This window comes from Lepisosteus platostomus, chromosome 14, assembly GCF_059453375.1.
Source record: "Lepisosteus platostomus isolate fLepPlt1 chromosome 14, fLepPlt1.hap1, whole genome shotgun sequence".
Taxonomy (NCBI): Eukaryota; Metazoa; Chordata; class Actinopteri; order Semionotiformes; family Lepisosteidae; genus Lepisosteus; species Lepisosteus platostomus.
This window is the reverse complement of record NC_142624.1, coordinates 37,217,955-37,245,359: the sequence shown is the minus strand read 5'-3', so window position 1 is coordinate 37,245,359 and position 27,405 is coordinate 37,217,955. Positions and strand designations below refer to the sequence as shown.

Below are 27,405 nucleotides of genomic sequence, written 5' to 3'. Positions count from 1 at the left end.
CCTTTAAATACGTTACAAAAGAACTTTTTCAACAACCGTCCCGAAGAATGACAAGAACAAAATTGAACCCGGTGACGTAGATAAAAATCTGTAGAAGCGCAAAGGCCTTTCACTTGGCACTGATTTTTTTCAGGCGCATCTGTGGCCCGGCCCGGGTTTACGGAAGAGCAACTAGTGGAAGTTGGAGAGTTGGATGGATGAGGAAGGGATAGTCGCGAATTCCTACTATTTACACCGCGGACATTAAAAAAACAAGGAACGCCGTGCTGTGCTTCAGAGGGATCAAGATGCCCTTATTCTCACAAAATCCTTTCGACCAGGATGTGGGTGAGTTCGGTGAATAAGCCGTAATCATCTCTAGCTTTCCTCTTTATTCTTGTTTTGATAGGAAGTGTGGGTTAAACACCCAATGTTTTTCTTGGCCTGTAGAATTACAGCGAGATCATCACTGAATCGATTCTTTCCCGCAGGTTCGCAGTTTGATAGTTCACTTCTGTAGCCGAAGAAAGAAATTTGCCGACCAAATCGTCCAGTGAACATTTTTATTTTTGCAAATGTCGAGAATCTTTGTAAAGTAGATGGCGAGCGAGCTGGTTCTATTGACATTACAAAACACACTACAGCAGTCTCTCGTAGGTAAGAAATTAGTTTCCCAAAACAGCTTGGATTTGCAGTCGGCGTTTAATGACTTGTAACTGAAATGGTGTCGTTGAATTCAGTTGCAAAAATCATTAGTTGGTTTAACTAATGAAGACACGACAGCATTACTCGTGACTTTCATACGGTACCTAAATCGGTGTCAGAGGTAAAAAAAAGATGATGTAATGTGTCAGGTGATTTGCTTAAATAAGTATAGTTATCTTTTAGCGTTAATACAACTGAAACATAAACGTAGCATCACCGAGTTGCTCATAAAAAGATCATGTGCTCTGTTTTACATGGGCTTGTCTGAGGTTTGAGCAGGTGGTGACGTTTAAAAACCCCAGTATATTTTTGGATGTGAGAAACCGTTAAATTGAGGATTATCGGAAAAACTAGGCGGCCATCGGTCCGTCTCTCATATGTTGTGTCCCGACTTTGAAATGTTGTTAATCTACGTTAGAGTGCGTTATTAATTGTAGCAGCCGAAAGTAGTGAAAAAACTTTCCGGTACATTTCAGAACACAAAGCAATACAAAAATCCGTATAGGTTTGTAAAACTATGAATGTCTCTCTAATTCGTGACTCATTTGCCTGGACCCCAAATGACACGTTTTAATATGACTGGGTCCGAAGTTGGAAGGGATGGATCATCTGAACGTTATTAACTCCTGATTCTCTTGGGGAGCTACAGTTTCACCTCGTCTCCATCCCACCCTGCACTCTGAGAGACTGTATCTGAACCAAATTCAGTTAATTGAATTGGTCTGTGTTTCCAGGCCTGGGCTCGCTGAGGAACATGACTGACCTGGTGACCTTTTTTTCAGTGATGTCCCTCCAGGACCAGGAGTGAACTTCACTGAATGAAAAACCACGTCACTAGCACTAAGAGTGTAGTGCAAGTTAATACAGCAAATATTTATATCACTGTTGCTTGTAGTCAGTCAAAATAAATAAGTTTTAACATGCATGTTTATTGTTATATAATACTACAAACTATCTTTCAAATAATAAAGATCAAATTAAGAATACATTAAGAATTTTACTGTGTGGCAATCTGTACTATGAGTGTAATGTGGTATAAATAAGAAAGGTAAAGTCCACAGCAGCTCATCAGGACAGAGCCCAGCCTGGTCACTGTAGTGTTAAGTGGAAGAGAGAGCTTGTGACTCCCCCTCTGCAGGGGACACTGGGCCATCACAGGCATGACCCCCCCAGCAAGACTGATCCCCACTCAGAGAGCTGGGAGGACTGGAGCCACTGGGGTAAGGGTACCACAGCAGTGTCTGCAGCTGGGCCTCGAACCCACAACCTGATAATTGAGTCCAAAAGCTTAGTGACCAAGCTATGTTGCCCCCTCTAGTTTGGTGTAATAACACAGAATTAGTCAAATATTTACATGTACTTGCACAGTTGTCTTTCACTGCTCCAGAGGGGTTGGCTACATTTGTAGTGCCAAAAACTACCATTTTAATTCATCTGAAGAGAAAATCTACAGTCAAGAATGTTTGTGATTCATAAGAAATGCATGTTGTATATAGCTGAATAAACAGGTTGCATTGATTTTTTTTTTCACACACTGTAAACATCAACAGAATAAATATAGACTGCTTCAGAGTATGTCAACTCAGAATACTTTTTGGCAACTTTTATTTACTGGTAAACGTAAAGCTGTTTTTAAGCTAGGGATTGGTTCTTTATTTGAGTAGTTTTAAATTGCCCACCTTTAGTTGCTTGTCATCATAAAGGTGTGTGTTTAAAAAGGTGCAGCTCCTTTGGCGGAGAGATTTGGAGGCATCTATGTGTTGACAAACTCCTACGTGGTTTGTTCATTTATTTTTCTTGCACTTCCAGTTTGCTTCAGGGTGTTCATCACGTTATTTTGGAAACAGCACCTTGTACACTCAGTCTGTCCGTGGGATAACAACGGGCTGCAGAGAACTGTGAATGGATGTTCAGGGTCTGGGTTTGCAGTGGGCTATAAATATGAAAACTCTGATCTGCGGTAGGAAAGGACTGTACTAAGTGTACTCTGTTCCTTCAGGTTACTTTCACGACTGCAATCCATCGCATTGTTTAAAACAACAAGGGGCATTTGGTATTGCCTAGTTTTCAGGGTCTGAGATTCTGCCCTGTCCATGGAAGACCTCTTAACACCTTCGTCACTGGGGATGAGCTGTTTTCTTGGGCCTTCAATTTGTATTCATGGATAAAACCAGCTCCTGGTTTAAAAGTTTAAAATCTAACATTTAATTGCCATAAGTTTGTGGGACAAGGACGGGGGAAACATACTTTTCTATTCTTTTGTACCTTCTTTCCCAGAAAACAGTGTCAATAATAGTTGTATGAAGTATCCAGAAGGTTGCCATTTGAGTGAGTGGGGTTTTTTTTAAATGCAAAGGGGTCTTTTTCTGTCACTGAAGTATAGAGCAGGCGAAATTGCTGAGGAGGTTTTTAAAGCAAGTGTTTGCAGAATAGATCACATGAACGCCTATAAAAACAGTGGGGTAGTATGTCGGGTGGCGTGAGACTGTTTTATACTAGTATTTCAGTTTGTAGAATACAGGTACTGCCGCAAGTAAAATTACTGCAGTTACACAGCTGGAAGTTTGAAAAAGAACACTCCAAGGGATCATGATTCAAGTATTAAAAATCCCCAGAGACATTGACATATTCCACCCATCAGACATCTTCAGAATCAATAGCTTAGAGGACACAAGTGGAAGCTGAAGGAAAATGTATTTTAAACTGACTTTAGACTTGAAACTTCTTTACACAAATGGTTGTGGCCCAAATTCCTCTCTTTTGCTAATTTTGTCCTCCTGAGTAAACAGTACGGTGTTTTATTTCAGCTGTTTTCTGTGAATGCAGCATTGATGAACACATTAGTCTCCATGTTTCAGTTGTTCTGAAAGATTTTTGTTTGCAAAATATTTTTGAATAATCAGTTAAAAACTGTGTTGACAGTGTGATTAATTCTTAGCACGAAATTATCCAAGGTTTAAAAAATTAAAAAGCCTAATTTTACTGAATTTAGCTGTTAAGGTATTTGATTTTTTAATGCAAATCATGCATGCAAATCATTGCTTTGGAAAACTTTGTTACACTGTACTCTTGTGAAATTTCACTGATGTTCAAATTTTATTATTCAAATCACACAGTAGCAGAAAAGGTAGCTGTAAAGATCTGCATTTCAGGCAGGTTTCCAATGTCTAAATATCTGTTGAACTTTTAGGTGGGCTCACCTGAAAAGGAAGAGAACACACATTCAAAGCACTTGATTTAGTATTTTTGAGAACATAATGATATGTTAATATCCTTGCCGATATTTTGTATCCTCTAGCCATAATTAAAAAAAAGTGGTTTGTGCTTTTACATGTCAGATAAATGTTTCCAGGTGTTAGAACAGGTGTTTGAATGGCTTAAAATAGTTACCCAATAGCACCGTTTCTGATATGTTGTATTTCAAAGATCTGCCATCCTCTGAATTTGTTTTTTGTAAAGCAGATGTGGCATTAAATGAAAAATGTTCATTGCAACCTAATTTCTAATATTAGAATATGTCATCTAAAATATTATTTTCAGTCCATCATATTCATTTATGGTATTTGTTTGTGGGGTTTTTTTCCAGAGAAAGCTACAAATGAACACAACACAGCAGATGACTGGGGCCTTATCATGGACATCTGCGACCGAGTCGGGACCACACCGAACGGGTTCGTCAGTCACGCCTCTCGACAGCAGCCTGTTTGCTCTCCAGATTCCGCTAGAATGTCGGGCTTTTTCCTGGAAAACAGCGGCCGCTTCCTTATGCTCCAGAGGCCTCTTTCCCTCACTTTCTTTTGGAAGCCAAAACTGGATGGAACATAAAACCAGTGATAGCTGGAGTTGCTTGCGTTTTACTAAATGCGTCAGACTCTGCTGAAAATTAATATTATGAAAGAGGAGAAGTAGGTCAAGCATAACTCTCTGTTTGTAGCTCGTTTTGCATTGAAGACTCCACTGGAGGCAGGTGCCTTAGCACACCCTTTTTTAGCATCTATGTCATTGGGTTTGAGTAATTAGATTCACTCACCCTTAACTCCAAATGTCGTGTGGGTGTGGCAAAGCAAACAGCAGACAAGGAATACAGCTTTCACACACAACGGTCAAAAGACCTTGATCAGTCCTACAGCTCCCCTGCTGTGCGGGGGCGGGGGGGGCGAGAACTGGTGAATATTCCCAGCATTTTGAACATAATATTTATACACCAGAAACTGTCCAAAATAGAATGTTACTGTTGCCATATAATGTTTTTGTTTGTTCCCAAAGCTCTGTATGTTTAACATCCTGTTGTCGTTTCTGCAGAGCTAAAGAATGTCTCAGATCCATCGTGAAGAGAATCAACCACAAAGTGCCTCATGTGGCCATGCAGGCACTAACTGTAAGTGCATAACCAATCCCAATGGTCTTCTTGTTGTCTTGTTTATGTTTTAGATTTAATTAGCAGATCTCTTTTGGAAGACATTTCAAGTGTGCCCCTGAAACCGACAGGTCTTGAGTAGATTAATGATGTTTAAAGGTTTGTAACTCCTATTGGTTGTCGTAAGCAGTCATTTCCATACTTATGGTTAAGTTTGAGTAGCTATAAACTGCAGCCTGCATCTTTGACTACCCGGGCTTCCTACTTTTTACAGATATCCTGCCATACTCCAGCCAAATTGTATTGGATAATTTTGGTATGCTCAAATGGGAAGTTAATGGAATCTTTTGGACTGGATTGAAAATGGTTCAACTTTGTGAAAATATGTATATGGCCAGTATATACAGTACGCCTTGAAATGAGTATAGAATGCAAATATAAAAAAACTGCGGCTGTAGAAAAACATTTTTCATACATGTGTTGGTAATCTTACCTTTGAGGTGGCTCAGGAAGTGAAGGTTTAAGCTGAACTGTGTTACGAACCTACAGCATGACTTGCCAGAGAAAGCATGAAGGGCTTGTAAGACCCAGGCAGTTAGAGATCAGAAACCGTCTGCTCTCCGAGAGCGTTAGAACATTGGCCAGAGAAGGTCAGGGGTCAGGACATGGAAGCTGCAAAGGTGCCACATACCTTACGATGTAAATAGAGCATTAGCAGGAATTCAGGCAAACAAAAAATGTATATAAGCTGCAAAAAAACTTGTATTCAGTCACTATTGTGCAGTGGCTCAAATATATTGTGAAGTTGTTAGGCGTGTAGGCAGTTTGCTGAGTAGTAATCTCTCCACATCATGCTTTGGGGGTAAAAAGGCATGTAAGCTGCCTCTTCAATAGCTGTGGTGAATAAAATTGAATATTTAGCATATTTCTGTAACCCAAGAGATCTTCCCCAATGCATTTGTGGCTCTATTCTGTTTTTGGTCAAGAGCTTGAAAGTCGCATGTCAGAGAAAATCGAGTTTTAAACTTTGCTGCTATTGTCAGGATCACCAACAATGTGAGGTTCCAATTCACTTGGTTTATTTGTGCAATTCTTGTTTTGATGTCTGGTTTCGCATTATTTGCGCAATTGTTTATTGCAGTTTTCTTTGTAAATGTATTGCACACCATGGGCTGCGTCTGTGTTTGTAGGCTTTACTATTTTCTACTGACATTGTCAAGTAAATTGCCAGTCAGCTTAATATCCACGCCTTAAAAAGAACAGACCCGCATATAATTTGGACCATACTGATTGATGCATGTTCTTGTTGCTTATTTCTCAGTTGCTGAGCGCTTGCGTCTCAAACAGTGGGAAAATCTTTCACCTAGAAATCTGTTCCCGGGATTTTGCTAATGATGTCAGAGGCATATTGAGCAAGGTACGGTATTTCTTTTCACAAAGTCTAGGGTTTTATAGTTCTCAGGGCAGTTATAAATATTATATTATGCCAAGACAGCTTGTTTAAGCTTTCTGTCAATTATCTTCTTTAAAAAGGTAAAAATGCAATTATGGGAGTTTTCTAATTAGTCTAATAATGTCAAATGCTTTTAGGTTTTCTTCCTAAAAGAATGATTTAGTGACAGCTTTATTATTTCCTTTTAGTGCAAATGGGCCATGTGGTGTTTTTCAGAGGGAGAATAATTCATTTTAACTGAAATTGTACAGCAAAAACGTCTTTTCACAGTTTGCTCGTTTTTTAAAACATATGATGTTTTTAATACTAACTGTACAAACCCTGAGGTGTTGACAGTCGTATCTAGTTAAACTAAAATCTTTCACATTGAAAAACATGCTTTGATGTGTGTTGATGGAAACATCAGACATTAAAAGGTGTAAGCAGTCCCATTATTAAATGTTTGCCTATAATACATTCTAAGCTTTATACCTGATTTCCTATAAAATTAAGAAAAATCACTGGCCATTGAAAAGCTTCTAGTAGTCCAAATTACTTTAAGTAAGTCTTCCATGTTAATTTGCAGATCTTTTGTATTATTTAGCATATCATTTGGCACTTTTATATTTTAAATTATGCACTTCTGTTCAGAATTCAGTTGTTTCCTACCTTAATGGTGCACCACAGTGGTGTCTGGATTAGCTTTAATGCTTCACAACAGCAGGGATTTAGGTTCAATTCTGGATTCAGGCGTCTGTGTGCAGTTTTAGTCTTCCCTGTGTTCACATGAGTTTTCCTTCCACTTCCCAAAGACATGCTGCCTAGGTCTGATTGGGCATTAAATTGCCCCTTTCACTGTGGCTCTGCTTTGGCCTGGCCTGTCGTGCTACCTGTCCCGTCTCGCACCCTGTGTTTCCAGGTTAGGCTTGGACTTCTGTCAGCCCTCTCTGGGATAACTGCGCTCCCCACAAATTTAGGAAAAAAGCCTAAATTTCTTTCAGAGTGCTTATAAAACCTGTTTGTTTGTTTTTTTGGTCTTTTCGAAAATTGTCCATCTTGATACCTCATGTCATTCGCAGGCCCATCCAAAAGTTTGTGAAAAGTTCAAGGCATTACTGGTGGAGTGGGCCGATGAGTTTCAGAAGGACCCCCAGCTCAGCCTCCTTGGGGCCACAATCAAATCTCTGAAGGAGGAGGGGGTGACATTTACTTCCTCGGGCTCCCAGGTACTTGCTTTCGCCTTCCCAGCATGCAGCTGGCCTCTGAGAACAAGGCTGTCGTTCCTCATGCCTCACTTATGTTTCTGCTGTCACTTTTAAATTCCTAGTCATCTTGTTCGTTATTATTTCAGCGCGTCTAGAATGGTGTCAATGCTTGTGCTGGAGTTTGTAATTGGTGGAAAGCAAAGTCGGTTTTGAATCCCAGAAGTCAGAACAAGCAGCTTGTTTCTAGTTTAGTGCCTCATATACTGTATAACAGAGCCCTGTGATTGTTTTAGGAATCAAGCGCATTTATTAACGTTTATAAGTTTATAAGCTTTGTTTTTAGCAGTCACATAAAAAATGTGCCACGAAGCCTTTTTTTTTCCTCAGTAAACCTTTGGCAGGGGCAAAGTTTGATACTGGCTTGATGTAATGTATCACGTGTGACAGTGAAAAGCAAACTACAGGTTTATATTTTGTTTAGAATCATTTTTGCCCTTGAAAAATATATTTATCGATTTATCTTTATATAAAATTCAAAGGCTAGAAATTGTACTTGGAAGTAATGGAGCTGGCTGTCATAGCCTTCAAATATTAAAGGACCTGTATGGGACATGCCATGTTGTCATTTCAGGCATGTGGTTCAGAAGTCATGCTATCTTTTAAACATACGCCAGTTATTTACATAACCTTTTGACTTCATAGGGGATTTTTCAATGACATCAGCAACCAAGGAAAGCTAGCGGAAAGAGTGTATTGGATTGATTCATAATGCCTTTCTTTTTGGGGGCGTGGAGAAAGTGGTAAAGAATGTGTCCGCAGTAGTGCTCATTCTTTTAAGTGTAATGCAGCTGGAGACTTAAGTAAATCAGGCCAGGCTACTGTAGATTTCCACAGTACTCAAAATCATCTCCTTACTGTTCTGTATTAACTTTTCCCTGGCATTAAACCTCAGTTTTGCTGTTTTGTAGCTCATTAGGTTGGGGATTTCTTTCTGTAGATATAAATTTTATATTGCATTAATAGGAAATGCAGACACACAGGACATGCAGGCTCTGATAAACTCAATTTGAGCACGTGTGATCGTGTATATTTCTAGGAGCTCGTTTTAGTCGCTTCACAAACATTCCACTTCAAATAGGCAGTGTGGATCAATGGAGGATCATTGCGAAAGCTGATGAAGAAAATTACCTGAGCCACCGCTATAATTTTCCGTTTCTAATAACGTTTGAAGTTTTGTGATGGCCAATATCTGTATTTTCTGCTATTTTTTTAAATTGTTTTTTTTAATGGAATTGGATATTATTGGGTGTCATACCCGTTTAGTTTGGAATAGCTGCGAGCCAGGATGTGAAACATTGGCTTTGAAGCCCACTGTACACGAGTATTAGGACAAGTGGGCAGAGTCCTCCAACACGCCCATGGTGGGTCAGAACCAGTGGGAGGAGAAACGTACCCCTCACCTGCACCGTTTCCCTGCCAGACTGCCCCATTACCGCGGCAGTCCTGGACACAGTCAGCTGATGACATGACCCAGACTCGAACCGCGCGTGAGCAGGGGCTTTTGACAGTGGAGTTACGGGGATTGTGGCTCTACTGATCCATTTTGAATTTGTTTTAATATTAAACTGCACTTAATATTAAAACTATTTACGAATGTTTTTTTTTTTTTAAGGAAACTGATGTCGGAGTAGTAGTAATCTTTCAGTCGGCACAGAGTAGTTCATGGCCGTAATACAGATACAGACCCTCTAGATGGGGCTCCTGCACCAGGAACACTGCATGCGCTCGGCCTCAATGACTTGATTGCCAAAAATAGACACTGGGTTATTCTGCAAATGTAGCCTGTACATACACGACATCACTGTACCTCTATTGATTAGCTTTGTGGAAGCAGAGGTGAGGGGCATACATTGTTTCTTGAAGAGCAGGTGTGGCTAACTCCCCAGTCTTATAAGCATTTTGTGTGTTAGATTTTACAATTCCTTCCTTAATTATTTTCAACAGATAGATTTTTATCATACAGTGGTTTAAATAAGGACATGTAGTTCTTCAGTCAGTGTATGATTCCTCTGACAGCCCTTCACTATCAGAAGACGAGGTGTGAAATGGAATCTTATCTGTATTGTTGATAACAGAGTTCTACCACCACAAAGTCAAGTACTGCTCCAGCAACCAAAGGTTCAGAGGAGGATGATTTGGCCAAAGGTAAGGTCCTGGTCTACCGCAATTGTGAACCACTCCATGAAGTCTTTAGTTAAACTTTTTTTCTTATTTCCTGCTTGTAAGAGGACAACTGGATGTGGAGGGTCATATGAAGGGTTAACAGAGATCGCTCGGGAGACATTCCAGATACAATGAAGAATGCATTAAGATCACATGCACACAAGGTTTTTAGGGAGTTGTTGTCACCCATGTGAGCGCGTCTCCCTATGTGTTGTGTAGTGAGTCTATAGCCCAGGTCATCTGTCACAGGGACAGGGAGGGTCTAGCTCCCTGTGAGCTCTGATTCTCTTTGATGTAACTTCCAGCGACTATTTACTCTCTACACCTTAAACAGGGCGAATGGGCTTCACACGGGTGACCACAGCTCCCTAATACCCTCTTGCTTCTGTTAATGAATGCATTCTTCAGTGTTTCTGGAGTGTCTCACCAATGCCCTCTGGTGACATAACCCTTTATCTGTCTTCCAATGCTATAGGATTTTATGATTGAATTAGGGTTGCACCTGTTTGCATGAAAGGGTTTGTGTTTCTGGAGCAAAAGTTCCCAGCCAGGCTGGTGAAGGAGGTTCCCTGGGGTCCTTTAAAAATGGCTGGTCCTTTTCTCTCTTTATTCTGGTGTTTGCTCCCATTCTTTGTGTTTCTTTTGCATTTGTTGTATTGTGAAAGGCAAACTTTTTTATTGATGAACGACGGGATGGGAAAGACTCACCATGTTTAGCCTTTTATGTTACCTTCTTACTTAACCAAAAGTTTTCATTTTAATATAGAGACTCAAATGTGTTTGGTAACTGGGACAGAATGCAGAGGTGTTTATTTAAAATGTTGGCTGCTCTATAAACCATGCCCGTTATTCATCCTGATTCTGGAGCCCTCAGTGCAGATTAACATGCCTGTTTGTTTTCAGCCATTGAGCTGTCCTTGCAGGAACAGCGTCAGCAGCAGACAGAGATCCGTCCGTTGACGGTTGTTGCTGACCCCCCGTTTAACAACAACAGGGAGTCCCGAAAGGTTCGGGCTCTGTATGACTTTGAGGCTGCAGAAGACAATGAACTGACATTTAAAGCAGGAGAGCTCATCATTGTTCAGGATGACAGGTACCCATGCTCCAGTCTGCTGATTCATCTCCTCTTCCGTCTTAACAATTCAGACTTCATGATGTGAAAGTAATGAGCCTTAATTTCTCTTTAAATAATTTAGTGAATGATATTTCCAGATATAGAATAAAATGTCCAGTTAGAAATTCAAGCAAATCTTAAAGCCATATGAGCACATCAGTCCTAAAATTATTTATTGGAAAATTATTATCAGAAAAAATAACTTATTAGTGGTAATCCAAAATAAATATTTTATTTTAGTCTTTAATGGATTAGTCTTTACATGTGTCGGTGATTTACCAAATATCTCTTCTCCAATTTGAGGGTTTCTCAGTAATAATAATGTAGTCTGAGTCCTAATGGCAAAGCTGATTTTTGTTAATTGCGGATTAATAACATTATTTACGCAGCGATCCGAACTGGTGGAAGGGAGAGAATCACAGAGGGGTCGGGCTGTTTCCGTCAAATTTTGTAACAACCAACCTCAATGCAGATCCTGAACCAGGTGAGGCATTGCGAGATTTCTGGAACCATGCAAGCGGCCTTGAATTTGGTTAAACAGGAAAAATGCTTATGATAAAATGGTTAACGAGATCTTGTTTTTCCTGTTTTAGCTGCTTTTGTGGAGAAAACGGCTTTGCCTGAGGACACAAGCTTAGAATCTAAGATGGAGCCTGAGCCTGTCTTCATAGATGAGGTGTTTGTTCTGTGTTCTGTGTTCTTGTTTGTTCATTGTACAATACAAGCATTCTAGCAGTTTAGCATTTGCATTATTCTAATATGAATACGAAAGAACTTAAGGAACAGGTAAGGGTTTATTCCATGCCGAAAAGAGAAGAAGCACAACATTTCTGCTGTGGTGCCTTCTTTGGGCCTAGTATGTACCTCATTCTTCAAGGAACAATTAGAGGATATGTCCATCCTGAAAAGTAAAAAGAAGACAAATATTTATGTATGTTATTCAGTAATATATAATTCATTTTTAAGATGAGTTTTGGCATAATTAACCACAAATATCCTCAAGACGTTTACATTTGTCAATCCTTGTGAGTTGACTTTTACCTGGACACAGACAGCACTGTGCAATGCTTGCACAGAAATTCACATAGTCAAGTTTTCTAATAATAATCCTTTATTAATATTAATTCAGATAAGTTAACTGAGAGCAGATTTGCATTTCCAATGATAGAATATCCATTTATACAGCACAGTGTTATACTGGAGCAGTCAGACTTAATTACTCTCCAGTTACATGTTCAGGGCTATAACCCACTACTCCCTTCTGTTATGATATTCACATGACAGTAGTAAAAAATTGTTCATCTGTTTCTGAAACTACTGTGCTTATATTTTTAATAAGAGATGGATTTTATCTGTAGGAGAAGATGGACAGGACACTGCACTTGCTTCGGAACACAGACCCTGCAGACCCGGAGCCAGATTCTTCAGAATTATTACATTTAGAAGGTAAAAATGCTACTATACAGTTCCTGGACCAGATAGGTTATAACCCACATTCTCACCTTATAAATAATCACAGTGCATCAGTGTTTCAGTATTTTCATGATGTAGAGGGCCTGTATAGCCTTGAAGACCTGCCAGGCTGTTGAAGCTAAGCATGGCTGGGCCTGGTCATTTCTAGTATGGGAGGCCGCTCATCTGGTAGCTCCTGCAGGTGGTGTTGATAGACCAGTAGGTGGTGCTGTTCCCTCTGCAACACAGTTTCTCATCTAATGGCCCAGTATAGTGATAGGGGTGTAGGATAGGGATTCCCAGTACTGGTCCAGGAGGTTCACACACTTCATGGTTTTTGTCCTAGCCTTTCCTTTGGGTGAGTATTATGGGATGTCAAAATCGGGGATCTAATAACTTGTGGTCAGTATTATCCCATTGCAAACCTTCTAAGTGAAAGGATGCTCGCCCCAGTGTCCCAACTACAGTCCCCCGCAGACTCACAAATCCCCCTCCCGTTAACTGGTGAGGTTACTTTCCTCACTCCACCCCCTGGTCTGCTGTGAGTAAGGGGGTGCTGCACTTCAGTGGGGACTGAAATGAGCACCGCACTAGATGTAAAGCGCTGTGGAATCTACATGAAAGGCTAACTTGCTACAATTGCAAGTAATTTGTAATAGTATTAATATTATCATGATTTATTTTTCCTTAGTTATGTCACAGGGCTATGTACAGCCAATAGCTGAGTGTGCAGTTAATATTTGCCTAGCAATACTGACTGCTATTAATTTAACCCTGACAGTAGAATTCAGTTTTTTGGAAGGCATGAACCTTTGTTTTAGGTATGAAATTGTGCACTAAGGGTAATCAGAATTATAACAATTAGTACTATTGATCTTTTATCATGTTTATCTACCACTGTGATCATATCATCTTTTCTTTTCTTCTTAAAGAGGTTTGTCGGCAGATGAACCCAATGATTGATGAAAAATTAGAAGAAATTGACAGGTAAAATATTTTGCAATTTTGCTAATGGTCTTAGAAAATATTTTTTTAAAAGGGTATTTATAGACTCTTTTGTGGAAACTTCAGTGTCTGCAAAATATCCACAGCACTTCTTTTCAGCTATGCTCAAGAGCTTTGTATTGAAGTGGGACTGATGGTAATTTTTACTTGTACTGTTCATTTTAACACATGGAATATCTGACTCATGATGTTTTACCTGTGCATAAATTCTGTTCTTTGATAATCTTACCAGACTGACCGTTTTTAAACTTTCATTTGAATCCTTGTCACAAAATGAATTAGTGAAAAGATTTTAATTTGACTATGTAGGCATTTTGGTAACATTTTATTGCAGGAGTAGCCTGTAAAGCGGTGTTAGTTATTTCTGAATGATATACTCTAGCTTGTTACAGATCAGAGACGGCTCTCATCCTAAGCACTGCAAGGTGCTTTCTGTCACTATTAATTAACTAATGCAGCCCCTACATAGTTCAATCATACAGAATGTATTAGTCATTTGCTAGCACTCATCAAGCTGTGCTTCTTTAATAAAGTACTGCTCTATGCCTTTATAGGTTACCCTTAAAATACTGTTATTTTTGTATGCCAATGAATATACACAACAGCAGCACATTTAGAACATGTGACTTGCTGGTTTTAGTGGTACCATTTGCACATGATTAGATTTAGGCTTAAAAACACATCACACAAATAAGGTTGTTGGTTACTGACATCAGGGAAGATGTACATAGATTGAGAGTCACACGTTAACATTTCTAATTAGAGATAAATTGGAAAAAAAAGGCCCTCATTTGTTCACACTAGCATGTTTCGAAATTCTCAGTGCTCACTAAGGGGAGCAAACAAATTGTTCAGCAGATGTTGCCTATCTCATTTTTATGCAAGTCTTTGAAAATTATTCAATATTTAACGAGGATCCTGTGTTATTTACAGAACTTGACCCTCACTTCTATTTGGCTGAGCAGTATGAAGATGCTCACTTACGGTGGTTTGAACGTTTCTTTCCAAAAATGTTGTTTTTCCCAGGAAACACTCTGAGCTGTCGGAATTAAATGTCAAAGTTCTTGAAGCCTTAGAACTCTACAACAAGCTCATGAATGAGGCTCCGATGTACTCTGTCTATTCCAAGATGCAGCCCCAGGCACATTTCCCACAGACGTCAGCTGGTGTCCCAGTGCAGGTCAGAGCTCCGCTGTGGATTCAGTGGGAGAAATGAAGGACACGCTTCTCAGACAGCTTTTAAAGAAGCATGGGCTTGATTTATCATGATGTGTGCATCATCCTCAATTTCTTCTACATTTGGCAAAAGGAAGCTGTTCTTTCTCATTTAAGCATAGAACAGGCACTACAGTTGGTTAATTTGCGTATCTGCAATGATGATGAATATTTTTTTTTACGGTTCTTGATTTTGTTTGTAAAAAAATTACTTGGATACCTTGAAACAAAATTTTAGAACTGTGATGTGTTTTGTCATAATCTCAGACAGTTCTAATTGAAAGCGTCTGTCCTTTTGAAAATATTATTGAATGCACTTTTCATGTATTCTGTGTTTTCTTATGCTATTAAAATATTTTCTGTAACAGTAAAGGGACATAGCTTTCCCTTGAGTCACAATCAAAGTGGTATTTTTTTGTTATGGCAGTTGATCAGATTTGAAAGAAATCTCAAGCAGGCCACAATGGAAATGTTTGAATGTAGTCTCTTCTCTTGGGTTGACTGTTTCCTCGTACTGTTCATACGAGAGTGTCTAAAGAAATATTCTTTGGCTACGTCTAAGTCCGAGCTGCTTAATTTGATGGAAGAATTTGCTTCTCATCTCTGAAAACAGGCTTACCCAGGTCAGCCGCAAAGTGGGGCATACATGGCCTCAGGTGTTCCTGGGCAAGGCTACAGCCTGGGACCCGACCAGGCTGGACCACTGAGGTCTCTCCCTCCTGCTGTCAATGCCCCAGTGACCAGCCAGCCAGGGCAGGCTCCATACCTGAGGTATCCTGTCTCTGGCAATACACTTGTATGTTGATTTAAATGCACAAATGAAATGAAAAGATTTAATTCTTGTGCAGTGAAATCACTGCTGGCTCTTGTGATGTTGCTTTATCACGACACAGCCCGTGCCTGTTTGTTTTTCCATTATGAGAAATGTTGTTTTTCTTTCTTCCTTCCCATGATCTGTGTTGCATTTTCATGGTTACCTCATGTTCAAAATAGTAGCGTACACCCTGACAGTGTTTTGGTTACTTCAGCACGTCGGTGGGCATTATTCATCTCATAAAATGGATTAGTATGTTTCAGGAACACTTCTTCAAGTTAAATCTAAACTTACCTTATGTTTCCAGTATATTGCTATGCTAAAAAAGTCACAATGAATATAGCAGAGCAAGAAATCGTCTTACGGTCAGTTTTAAAAACTCAGTATTCGCTTGCAAAAAAAATAAAAATTAAATTGAAAATGGATAAACTGATGCAGCCCAATCGATCACTTTGCTTGATGGTTTAGTGCTCTTTCCTGGCTTCAGCTGTGCTGAATTGAGAACAGAGGGAGAAGCACCTCAAAAGCATGTACTTTGTTTGTCAGCTGTAGTCTAGAGTCTGTGACCTCAGAGAGCTATTGATGTTGGAGTCGTCAAACAATGAAATGTTACTTTTGACGTTGACTTTGGGATGTTTTTGTCTTATTTTTTTATAATATTGATTTCCAGTAAATGTTAGTTCAGTGGGTCTCTACCTTCATTTGTTCGATTGGGATGCTGAAATTTCCAAATTTTTATTTTGCACATGATTTCCATTTCCACTTATCAATGTTTTTTGTTCTTTCTCTCCTCAGTGCTGGAGTCAATGCAGGCTACATGAACCAGTCCTCTGGAGGCCCCGCCCCTTACCCACACCAAGTGGGTGTGGCTATGGACATGTCTGCCTATCAGAACACTAGTATGGCTCAAGCATCAGCCTATCCCCTGGCAGCTCCTTCTCACCCTGGCCCCCAGCAGCAAGCAAACTATTACCAGCAACCTCTCCTTTAAGCTAGAGTACTACAATTGATGTTGATACGTATCCTTGAAACCAATTTAAACATACAATAAAAGCGTTATCTAGCATGGGTTTTATCATGGCGTTGACACAGTCCTTCTGTCCTGGGCGGATGTGAGCGATATTGACGAAGGGCGGGAAGAATGGTTGACTCAGACACGAACTGCAGATACAAAAAAAGCCTATTAAAAATAATGAATCCCATTTAATTTTAAATGTTTTAATTAAAAGTGTGTTAATTTAATGTCTTTTTTCATTTGCTATATTATCTTCATAGAAACAGTTTCATCTTCCCAGTTAGAATGACAGTTTACAGTGATATAATGCTACAGTGGTAGGTAAGTAACACATACAGATCAGTTTTCTCCAATACATTGACAGCTTTCCATAAAGGTGCCAATGTAATATTTTAGGATTTTTTATTATAGCGAGGTGTAATGCAAGGGCAAAGTTGTTTATTTAAACTTTATGCACCACTTTGTGATGTTGGTCAATAAAATGTCATTGCTGCACTGTGAAAATAAGGATTGTCCGTTTTAAAATCCAACTTTGCTTTCTACATGCCCAGCTTTTGGTCATGTTTCAGTGACTTAAATTACTACCTTTTCCCATTTTGAGGTTTTCACATTTCAACGACTCTTGTGATGGGGAAGAAAAACAGAATACATTTATGATTTTACATTTTCTTGGTGATCTACATACTTTAGTTGTATACTGATTTCCATAAGAAGTATTCAGATATTAGAGTAACAACGCTCCATGATTTGACTTATCATACATTCCACAATGACAGATCACCAAACCGATCCGAGATTTCAGTGTATATTATGAAAATATTTTTAATCTAGTTATAATAATTTGAATCTAGCTGTGCGGGTGTAACACACTGTTTATACTTCTTTCCAAATGTAAACTTATTAACTTAAGTATTCATGTTCTTCAGTTGTTTGTTTTACTCTATGTGTTTTAAGCCTGTCCTAAAATGTAATCCTTTAAGAAAGCATCTTTTTATTGGCTTAATCCAAAAGCTGTGAAAAGCAAGATGTTGTAGCTTGTGAGAATGAAGCAATGTAGGTTTTTAGTTCTATTTAGAAAGTGAAGACCTTTTCTAGTTTTCTTAAAGGTCATTTTGAAAGTTGAAATGTGATTAGTACTGCCTAATAATTGGTTAACCATCCTGTTCTGCATTGTGCACTTCTGGACAGGTGATATTCACTCATTTTTCTCAGCTCTGTCCTCACCAGGTGACTTGGTGGTTTGTGAGAATGATGTGTTCTTTTTGTCTTCCTACTTCAGGATTTGTTTTCTGAGGAATACATGCGCATAGCATTCTCAGACCTATAATCTATGTGTGCATTAAAAGACTGGAAGTTGGACAATGATTTTAACACATCTATAACCTGTTTAACCTAAAATTGAGCCTCCAGTACTTTTGAATTACACAGATTGAAATTCAGCATGCAAAATATGATTTTTCTGCACCATCAGGTTGAAGTATTTAGACTTCTAATTTAATATTTGTAATTTCTGTATTTTTGCTATGTCTTCTTTTTGAAAATGTTAATTAGATATTTCTTTCCTGTTTTCACATGGGGGGGGACAAAACTTAACTTTTTCCTTTTGCCTTCTGACATCTTATCCAAAATAAGTCTTGTGTAAAACAGCTTAATATAGACACAGACCAAAAGTTAGTGTGTAACGTATTTTTTTAAATTTAAAAGTGAATGTAAATGAGATAAAAATAGCTAGATATTCAATTTGCATAAATAAAACCAGCTTGATTTTTTTAGTGAGTCTAAAAAAATCAAAGCAAAGATCAGTTTATGTTCATTGTTGATTCTTTTCTAGCTGGTTGTTATAATCCCTGAGAAAACTCTGTACACTGTTTCTTTACCTGACACATGAAGTCTTGTACACTAGATGTAAAATATTCTCCATTGTTGTTATTGCACCTTAACTTTATAAACATTTTCTTTGCCACTGGCTGCCTTTTTTTCTTTCAAAATAAAAGAAATTCACTCTGAAAGCTGTTGTATACCTGGGACTATATACAAAACTTTCTTTGTTGGTTATATTTAATGCTTTCATATATGCTTTTATATATTAGCTTTTTACAAGCTTAAAGGTCTTATTAAATTTTCATTGTAACTGTTTTTAATTTGTAGTAACTAGAAGATACTAAAAAGACTTGAATGAATCTCAAGCTGTGTGGTAGCTGCTGTGGGCTGTGTACATTATATAGCCCCTTCCTGCAGTTTGTGTGTGAAAGGTACTTTTAATGTTGAAATGTTACGTATCATGTTTTTAATTGGCTCTGCTTAACTCATGTTGTGAAACTGGTTCTGTTTTCACAAGGATCCGTCAACAGAACATCAGCAGTATGGGTAATGGTCTATAAAAATCCATTTGTTTTAAATTTGAATTTGGAGTACGCAAATGTTTCTCGCTAGGTTCCAGCTTAGTTCTGCTGCCCTTACCTGCCGTTGGCCAGGTCTGCTGAGCTGTGGGGTTCCCAGATGCACACCTGTGGGTCCCAGGGTCGGCTGTGCCCTGCGGTGAACCAGCTGGAGAGCCTAGAGTGCTGTGAAGGCAGGCATGTGAGATCCATTTTAGCAGAAACGGTCCCATCCGTACCCACTCTGCAGATTGGCAACAGTGCTGCATCAGATATTGTTCACTTCCACGTGGTAGAGCAGCAGCTGGGAAACGCATGCTCTGGGTGTCCGGACTGGAGGGGTGAACCATGTGCTCTTACTGGTTAATCCATGTTGAGTCCCCTAACTATGTTCTAAATACACATAAATCATCCTTTTTCGTCAAGGGTTACAGCACAACTTTATTTAACGGTTTCAGTTGATGCTTGGAACATACTGGTTAGAAATTTGTTCCTGAATTAATTTGATTCCAACAGTGGGTCAAGCACTTAAATTCCCTTATTGATGTGTTATACAGTCAAAACACACTTCTGGTAATATTATATGTTCAGTTCATCTGAAAGAGATTTAGGGCATTGGACTCATTTAATATACTGTATATCAAAGTTTTTGTATTGTTTGCCTATGAGGAGAGTTTTAAAAATGCTTCATTTTAGAATAAAATAGTTATTTCATTTTTAATCTGTGAAGTTTAGTGGGGCTACTTTTAATGTTTTATGTGGCAGTGGTTGTTGGTCTGAGAATTAAGTTCAATTTAATCACTCTAAAAATATATTTCACTTGCTTGAAAATAATTATATGAAAAACACCTACAGATCCCTTATAACATTTACTAATCAATTATGCTATAAAACCTTTAGTGATCTACAGAATAATTTTCTATCTTTGAATGTTTAAAAACAAAAAATATTTTGTTTTCTGCAGCTCCTTACACATAAGGATTAATGACCCTTTCAGTAAAAAGCTTCAGATTATTTGCATCCCACTGTCTTTGTTAATACATTTTTTTTAATGTTGAGATCTCAAGTCCACATTTTTACCCCAAATGCTGTCTTTACATGTTTGAATGCTTCCTCAAAAATCTTATGTTCCTTATGTGTGCACAAATCTGTGTCGTTGGTCTGTCCTTCTCAGATGCCCCCTATCCTTGTAGAACTGACTTGAACTTAGCAGTGAAGACCGAACACCATTTTGAGTGCTGTGCACACTGTAGCTTTAACTTTGAATCAGTGCTGTTTTCAGCCTCAGGTAATGAGGCTCTACAGTAACAGAGGGAATCATCAGTTTTAACGTGTGAAAGTGAGGCTGGAGAAGACAATTCATTACTCGCACTTCCATTTGGCTGGGGGAGAAAGCAAAGCTCAAAGCTGGACAAATGATCTGTCGGAGATGTCCAGACACCTATACGCCAGACATAAGCTCGGGGATGGACTGCAAACACCCATCTTTCAGGTAAGACACAGAGAGCACCGTTTTCTCCCTGCTCTGCTTTCAGTTTTGGCTGGTCCTGCTAAAACGAGCATTGGAAAAATACAGAATTTGTCTGCTGCAGTAGTCTATCAATTCTCTTTTTGATCTTCACGCATATACTACTATTGCACAAGTTTGTTAAAGATCTTCAAAAGAAAGTTCAATCTGTCCTGAAGTTCTGCAAATTTTCTTAGATTTGTCGTATCCAATAGCACAAATGTCGCCTTAACTCCTATGTAATGTGCTCAACCATTAAATAATTTTGGATTTTGGATGATGAAAGGAAGAAAGTTTTTAAAAGGAATCACCCCTCTAGTTTTTACACTGTTTTGTGGGTGTATTTCAGCTATTCACCATATATTTTTTTATATTTTGTCCGATTTCCTTAAAATATGAAATAAGAACAGTTAACTAGGTGAAGAGAGTGAGACTTTATGTGAGCAACACTGCTTTGCTTTGTATACATTTACACGGGAAAAGGTGGTGTTTCTCTAGTGATAAATTACATTCCAAAAAGGTATCTTGTAAAATGTGCTGTTTGTATTTGTTAAAATGCTTTGCTATGACAGATTTTAATTTCAAAATTCAAGGTTGTGATTTTTCCCTGGAAGACAAACCTTTGAAAATCATACTATTGATGTGTTGCAGTCAAACATTTTTTTACAATGGGTATTGAAAAATGCTGGAGTATGAAACATCCAGTTTACATATGCTAAGTAGGTCATTTAATATTATTTTGGTTTTTTTTTCTCTATTTCTCAGGGTTTAAGTATAAAAATTCAAAATATTTCTTGTCTTTAAATGAAAAAGAAGAAGTTGTAGTGACCAAATCAAGATTGTTTATGTATAACAAAAATATGACCTAGTTAATTTGGCCTTGTTTGAAAACAGTCCCTTAAGAGAGGGACTGGAGCTGAGTTACTGATGTTTAAACATCACATTGAGCATCATTCTATAGCAATCTTTTCCTCAGCTGAAAATAGAGCACATCATCTGGGTACAATTAGCCTAGTCTAATAAGGTCAGTTTTCCTAACGTTCCCGATGACGTATTTGCATAACTGAAAAATGTGCATATGTGCAAATTCATGTACAGTATGTAGTTTATATGTGAATAATCTCCAACTGTATAAAAATGGCCACCATTTACTTAGAGATTATGTTAAGCACAAAACAGCCTTAGAATGTGTGGAAGGTTGCTTTGGCGTATGATGGCATATCATATAAATGGTGCAAATGACTCGTCAGCTTTGTATTTTACAACACATTGAAAAGTTTTTTTCCCCAATCCCAGTATTCAGATTCAGTTAGTGCTCCAGCTTTTCCTTGCCCTGCAGTGGCATGTGCAGATGCAGTTGCCCCGGAAGGGGCGTTTGTGAGACGGCTTCTCCAGCCGGGGGTACATGCTCCCGGGTTCCGTGTGGCAGGTGACACTCGAGGCTGTGGAGGCAGAGAAAAGCTCGTGATTGCCCCACAGGAAACCAGCTTGCCAACTGGAAGTGGTTCATCTCCCACGTTGCACGTGGATGACGTTGTTGCCTGTCAACATCGTGGCCCTGCTGTATCTCCGTCGCGTCCGCCAAACTCCAGGGGTGGCAGGCGGAGGTTCCTCTACTGGGGGGTCTGGGGGGGGTCTCCACCTTTCAGGGGGGTAATTAAGTGTCTCTGAACCAGGTGACCAGAGGGACTCAGTCCCGGAGGAGCCGGCTGAAGAGATCAGATGGCAGCACAACCTCGACCAGCTTCATTCTCAGACAGGTGAGAGGCGAGGGGGGGGGGGGTGCCCGGCTCAGGGTGCGAGCTGCCTTTGGGAAAGTAGCAATGCTGGTTGCAAAGGGCGTTTGCTGTGTTTATTTGGCTGCAGGCGTGAAAGTATTGTATTGTCATATGCTCTCTGTCTATTAGTACCCGCTATTAATTGTATGCCGAAAAGATGATAGATAATGTACTTTTAACCAACTATAATATTTTACAGTATCTATTGCTAAATATGATTAACGAACCAGAATTTCTAGTGCAGAGGTTCTTAGCCATATACGACTATTGTAAAAACGTGCACTCAACAAGAATACACAATTTACACACACGGCCATGTTCAAATTTGTGTTTTTTATTTATAGTAAGATGGGTGCCATGGGGCGCAGTGGTTAGCAATGCAGCTGGGCAGTGCTGGGGCTCTGGGTTCAATTCCTGGGCTGCTGTCTCTGTGGAGCTTGTCTGTTCTCCTCATGCAATTCCTGGGCTGCTGTCTCTGTGGAGCTTGTCTGTTCTCCTCATGCAGTTCCTGGGCTGCTGTCTCTGTGGAGCTTGTCTGTTCTCCTCATGCAATTCCTGGGCTGCTGTCTCTGTGGAGCTTGTCTGTTCTCCTCATGAAATTCCTGGGCTGCTGTCTCTGTGGAGCTTGTCTGTTCTCCTCATGCAATTCCTGGGCTGCTGTCTCTGTAGAGCTTGTCTGTTCTCCTTATGCTTGTGTAGGTTTCCTGCAGGTGCTCTGTTTTCCTCCTGTAGCCCAAAGACATACTGGTAGGTTAACTGGCTTGTGGTAAAATTGCCCCTGGTGCGTGTGTCTGCCCTGCCCTGGCGTCCCATCCGGGGTGTATCCTGCCTTGTGTCCATAGTTTGCCGGGATCAACTCTGGTTCCCCAGTGATCCTCCTGGGGAAAAAGGGTAGATGGCTGAATAATAAAACTATAATAAAAATTTAAAGAAGAACTGCAGATCTATAGATGTTTTGTAAATGCTGAGAGAGGAGAGATCCACTGTACTAAAGTGATTATTTTGCTGATGAGCCTGGGAGTGAAACATTATATTCTGCTCTTGGGGTCCCTGGAGATCCCAGACCTGTGTTTGAGAACCACTATTCCAGTGGTTTCTCTGTCCTTTATTGTCCACCTTGCATCTGACCTGACTTTGGTTCTTAATCACAGTCTGTGAAGCCAGGTTTTTATATATTTTTAGGTATGGTCTAATTGATAGGTTTGTTCACCGTATGCGAGCTTTGGGTCCAGCTGGCAAGCGAGCTTATGTGCGGCATAGACTGTTTCTGTGATGAATGTAAATGATCATTTGTGGGAAATGTCTGAATATTTTAAAAAGCTTCACCACTGGTTGAGCCATCAAAACAAAAGAGTTTCCAAGGCAACTCTGTATGAGCAATTCAAACACAAGGACCCTTGTACATTATTTGCTGGCTTTTCTTCTGCTGGGCTCACCTCATGAATATATTTTCAGATAAACTTTATATAATGTGAATTTCAAACAGTTTCAAGACAGTATAAGCTATTTATATTACTGTGTATTTTAAAAAAAAGTTTGAATGCTTTTTCTTTCCTTTTTTTTTCATGGGCTGCCAGATTACATGTTGAGTTAATTATTTCTGTAATTGTTTTTTTCAGTGGGAAGCACCCTGGGTGATCTTGCACTAAGAGTAGTTTAGAAGTGCAAGATGTGTTGCACATGCTCTGAATATTTCATGTCATATTTTCCAGTCATGTGTTTTATCATGTGTAAATTCATAGAAAATAAATTAGAAACTTTTCTTGGGAGTAAGTTATCCATGTCCTGTATGTACAGACTATTAACTGATGAGATACTCTTTCATAATATGGTTTCTTCCAAATTGTTTATTTGTAGATATATCCGATTCCTAATAATTTATCGGGTGGTTTTAGCCAAAGCGACTTACATGTGCCCACATTCATACAGCTGGGTATTTTACTGGAACTGTGCAGTTGAAGTATCTTGCTCAAAGGTCAACAGTAGTGTCTCACCTGGGATTTGAACCCACAATCTTCCAGGTGCATCCTGGGGTATGATTTGTAATATGGGAAGATTGTTTCAGAATATCTGAAGTGCAAAGTTTCTGCTTAGGCAATGCATGTGTTGCAAATGCAGAGACTATGCACCAAAAGGCACAACCTCCAAGGACCTGGAATGGAAAACTTTAACACAATGTCCTGGTTAGAAGGTACAAGATGTCCTACAACTGCTCATAGCAAAAGCCAGGGTTGTATGCTAGGGGAGACCAGCCTTGCTCATGGAGATCTGCAGTTTATTAAGACTGGCGGGTCATTCTGAAATCACTGGTATATGAAAACTTGAAACACAAATGAGTTGTGATTAGTTTTCTTATTTCATGGGTTCAACTAATAATTCCTTGCATTTATATGGAAGATTCAAAACCTATATCATTACATATAGGCGGTGACCCCCTTCTTTAGGAACTCTGAACTCTACCCTGAGTTTCTCACTTCTCTTCCTGATCTGCTCTGAATTCAGTGGAGGATGAAAGGGGTCCCCTCCTATATTTAAAGTGTTTTGGGATAAAAGTGCAAATACAATTTTTATTATTAATTCCTACCTTCGTAAATGCCCTAAAGATAACTGTGTTAAATGTTTAAGTTTAGAAACAGTAGAGTGGTCCAATGCATTAGTGTTTCCAACAAAACATGACACTCTTTTATTAGATTTACTGAATTGAAGTTTCATAAAATCTCTTTTAAAGACACTATTTATCAATCAACGATGTTCTCATTCTAACATGATTTTCACTATAAATGCCCAAAATGTTTTGTGGCATTATAAAATAACAAGAACAGAGTGGAAATTTAGACACGACACTGAGCTTAATACCCTTACTTTTTCAGAAGCTGAAAGACGATACCTCCTACATCACAGTCCTCTTTTGAGGTCTCCTGTCTCAGTACTGACTGGCCCTAGCCTTACCTACAAACAGGGTAGTCCGCATATATATGCTGTAGATGTTCATCATAAAAATACTGTAGTTCTGGGTGAAGATCACTTTTCGTTTTGGGCAAGGTAAATCAAAGAGTTAAGATTCACCATTCATCCACCTACTTTTCCGATTTTTTTTTCCTTGCTGCAGACATGAGTCACATGCTGCTGCCATGGAATTATATTTGGAGAGCAGAGGGAAATGGTACAATAATGAGACTAGGCTCCAGTGTGCAGGGAAGGTCAGAGGGAGAACGGAGTCTGCTGTCTTTTAATGTGTGCACAGATCATTAACCACAATGGTTTGTAAGACACATGCAAGATACATACCATAGGCTTTTATCTTCTTTAGAAGACCCATCTCCACATAAGGGTAATTGTAACCTAGGCTAATATAACTAGAATTTATAGCTTGTGGATTTACTGCAATATTCTTCTGTCCCTTCTTTCAGCTTTTAGCTTAGTATTTCAGATGATAAATTATTTCATCCCACCACAGCCCACAGGTTTATATTGAATTACTCTTGTAACCCTGACTAGATTGTTGTGCTTTCTCCATGTACAATGGTGGGCTTAATAATTCTTGTAGTTCAGGTGGGGAGCTGCGTCAGCATGCGTAGTCTGCGAAGGAACAATTAATAGGTTTATTCCATGCTGAAAAAACAAGAGAGAAAGCACAACGTTTTGGTTGTGAAGCCTTCTTCAGGTGCCTTCATCAACTAGATCCATTGCTAAGATTGTGCTTTAAAAATTCTGGTGATGCAGTGTCTGCAATTCCATTAAAAGCCAGGAGAGTGTTTTAATGAAAGTGTTAATGCAGCCTCTTGCTGCACTGAAGAGTGTGCCAGTTGCTCCAGACACCCACTATCGTGCCCCGATAAAACAAATCAGATGCTTCTCCTTTTCTGTAAATCTCACTGAATAACTGCACTCAGCTCTCATACACAGATCTACTGAAGTGCTCAGCAGGTCTTGTGATCAGGGAAATTTGCATACATTGCAGACAAGGGGTGTAAGTTAATGTGCATTCCCTGACTTTTTCTGGCATTATTAATACATGCAAATAACTGCTGAACTATCTGTCTCTCATATCTAGTGGATCTCTGTGTTTGATCATTTCAGGGGGAATGGTTTGCTAGCTGTGGTTTGCACACTCATCACTTGTTCCTCAGATATGATTTCCACTGCTAAAACAAGCTGGCATGTCATAAAGTGGATTTATATCCGGAGATATTCTTAGCGCCTGTATTTTGGAACCAGGTCACATCTACAAATGGCTGTTACATGGTTGAATGTATTTTGAGATTTTGAGCAATGTTCTACTAATGAGTGGACATTAATGTTTGCAGTTCGAAATACTGCAAATTAAATTGAAAACATCTTATTTATTATTCAAAATAAGAGACTATGATCTGCCATCTTTTGACCAAGAAGAAAAAAACCAACACAATTTACAGACATACAGTAGTAGATGATTTACTTTTCCTCTGGATATTGCAGCATCCGTTGAAATCTCTGTGTTTTGTGGTTTAATCCATTTTGAACTGAAGTAGAAAAAGCTGTAAGCAATTTCAAAAAAGCTAATAATTTTACTAAATTGTAAAAAATACAGATTATATGGAAAGGTTCCTTCTTGTTTCTGAGATCTTGACTGTAATATACCATGTTTAGCAACTGATATAATCAGGACATTATTAGATGGGAATATCCATCGGGATTCATATGGTTCATAAATGTCTTTTTTGGGTAACAGTTGTTACAATAATTAAGGAAAGCAGAATACTTTTCTAATTAAAAATCTGAAAAGATGTTGGGAGGCATGGTGGCGCATTGGTCAGCATTACTGCCACACAGCACAGGGGCTCTGGGGTGAATTCCTGGGGTGCTGTCTGTGTGGAGTCTGTATGTCCATCCTGTGCTCATGTGGGTTGCTCTCACAGTCCAAAGACATACTGGCAGGTTAACTGGCTTCTGGGAGCAGTGGGTAAATTTGTGCATGTTTATGTCTGTGTGTGCCCTGCAATGGACTGGCGTCTCACCCAGGGTGTATCCTGCCTTGCACTAGTGGTCTGTAAGGATAGGCTCCAGCTCCCCTGCGACCTCTGTATTGGATAAAACAGGACTGGATAGAAAGTGGATTGCTAACAGATGTTTTAGTGCTGCATTGCCATTTTGTATTGTGATGTCAAAACCTCAGCAAGGCTGGGCCAGGTCAGTACTGGGATGGCAAACCTCCAGTGAAAAGCCAGTTGCTGCTGGTGTGTGGCC

The 27,405-nt window shown here is 39.2% G+C and overlaps 2 protein-coding genes across 3 annotated transcripts in view; both read left to right on the top strand.

Moving 5' to 3' along the window:
- Positions 1-66: 66 nt before the first annotated feature.
- On the top strand, positions 67-18,525 carry stam2 (signal transducing adaptor molecule (SH3 domain and ITAM motif) 2). Its single transcript, XM_088606106.1, has 14 exons — positions 67-327; positions 4,271-4,355; positions 4,987-5,062; positions 6,363-6,458; positions 7,553-7,699; positions 9,814-9,883; positions 10,805-10,994; positions 11,405-11,499; positions 11,609-11,691; positions 12,374-12,461; positions 13,400-13,454; positions 14,499-14,652; positions 15,301-15,458; positions 16,297-18,525. Exons 1-14 carry the CDS (start codon positions 288-290, stop codon positions 16,490-16,492), a joined length of 1,533 nt encoding a protein of 510 aa, XP_088462232.1. The 5' UTR covers positions 67-287; the 3' UTR covers positions 16,493-18,525.
- A 1,625-nt stretch (positions 18,526-20,150) lies between these two features.
- cacnb4a (calcium voltage-gated channel auxiliary subunit beta 4a) overlaps positions 20,151-27,405 on the top strand; it is a 54,581-nt gene continuing 47,326 nt past the window's right edge. The window contains exons 1-2 of one of the 2 annotated variants that reach the window (XM_088606101.1): positions 20,151-20,386; positions 22,078-22,161. In XM_088606101.1, coding sequence (XP_088462227.1) covers positions 20,324-20,386; positions 22,078-22,161 — 147 coding nt within the window. In that variant the 5' untranslated portion in view covers positions 20,151-20,323. The remainder of the gene's footprint in view (positions 20,387-22,077; positions 22,162-27,405) is intronic. The other variant, XM_088606100.1, reaches the window with a different exon arrangement.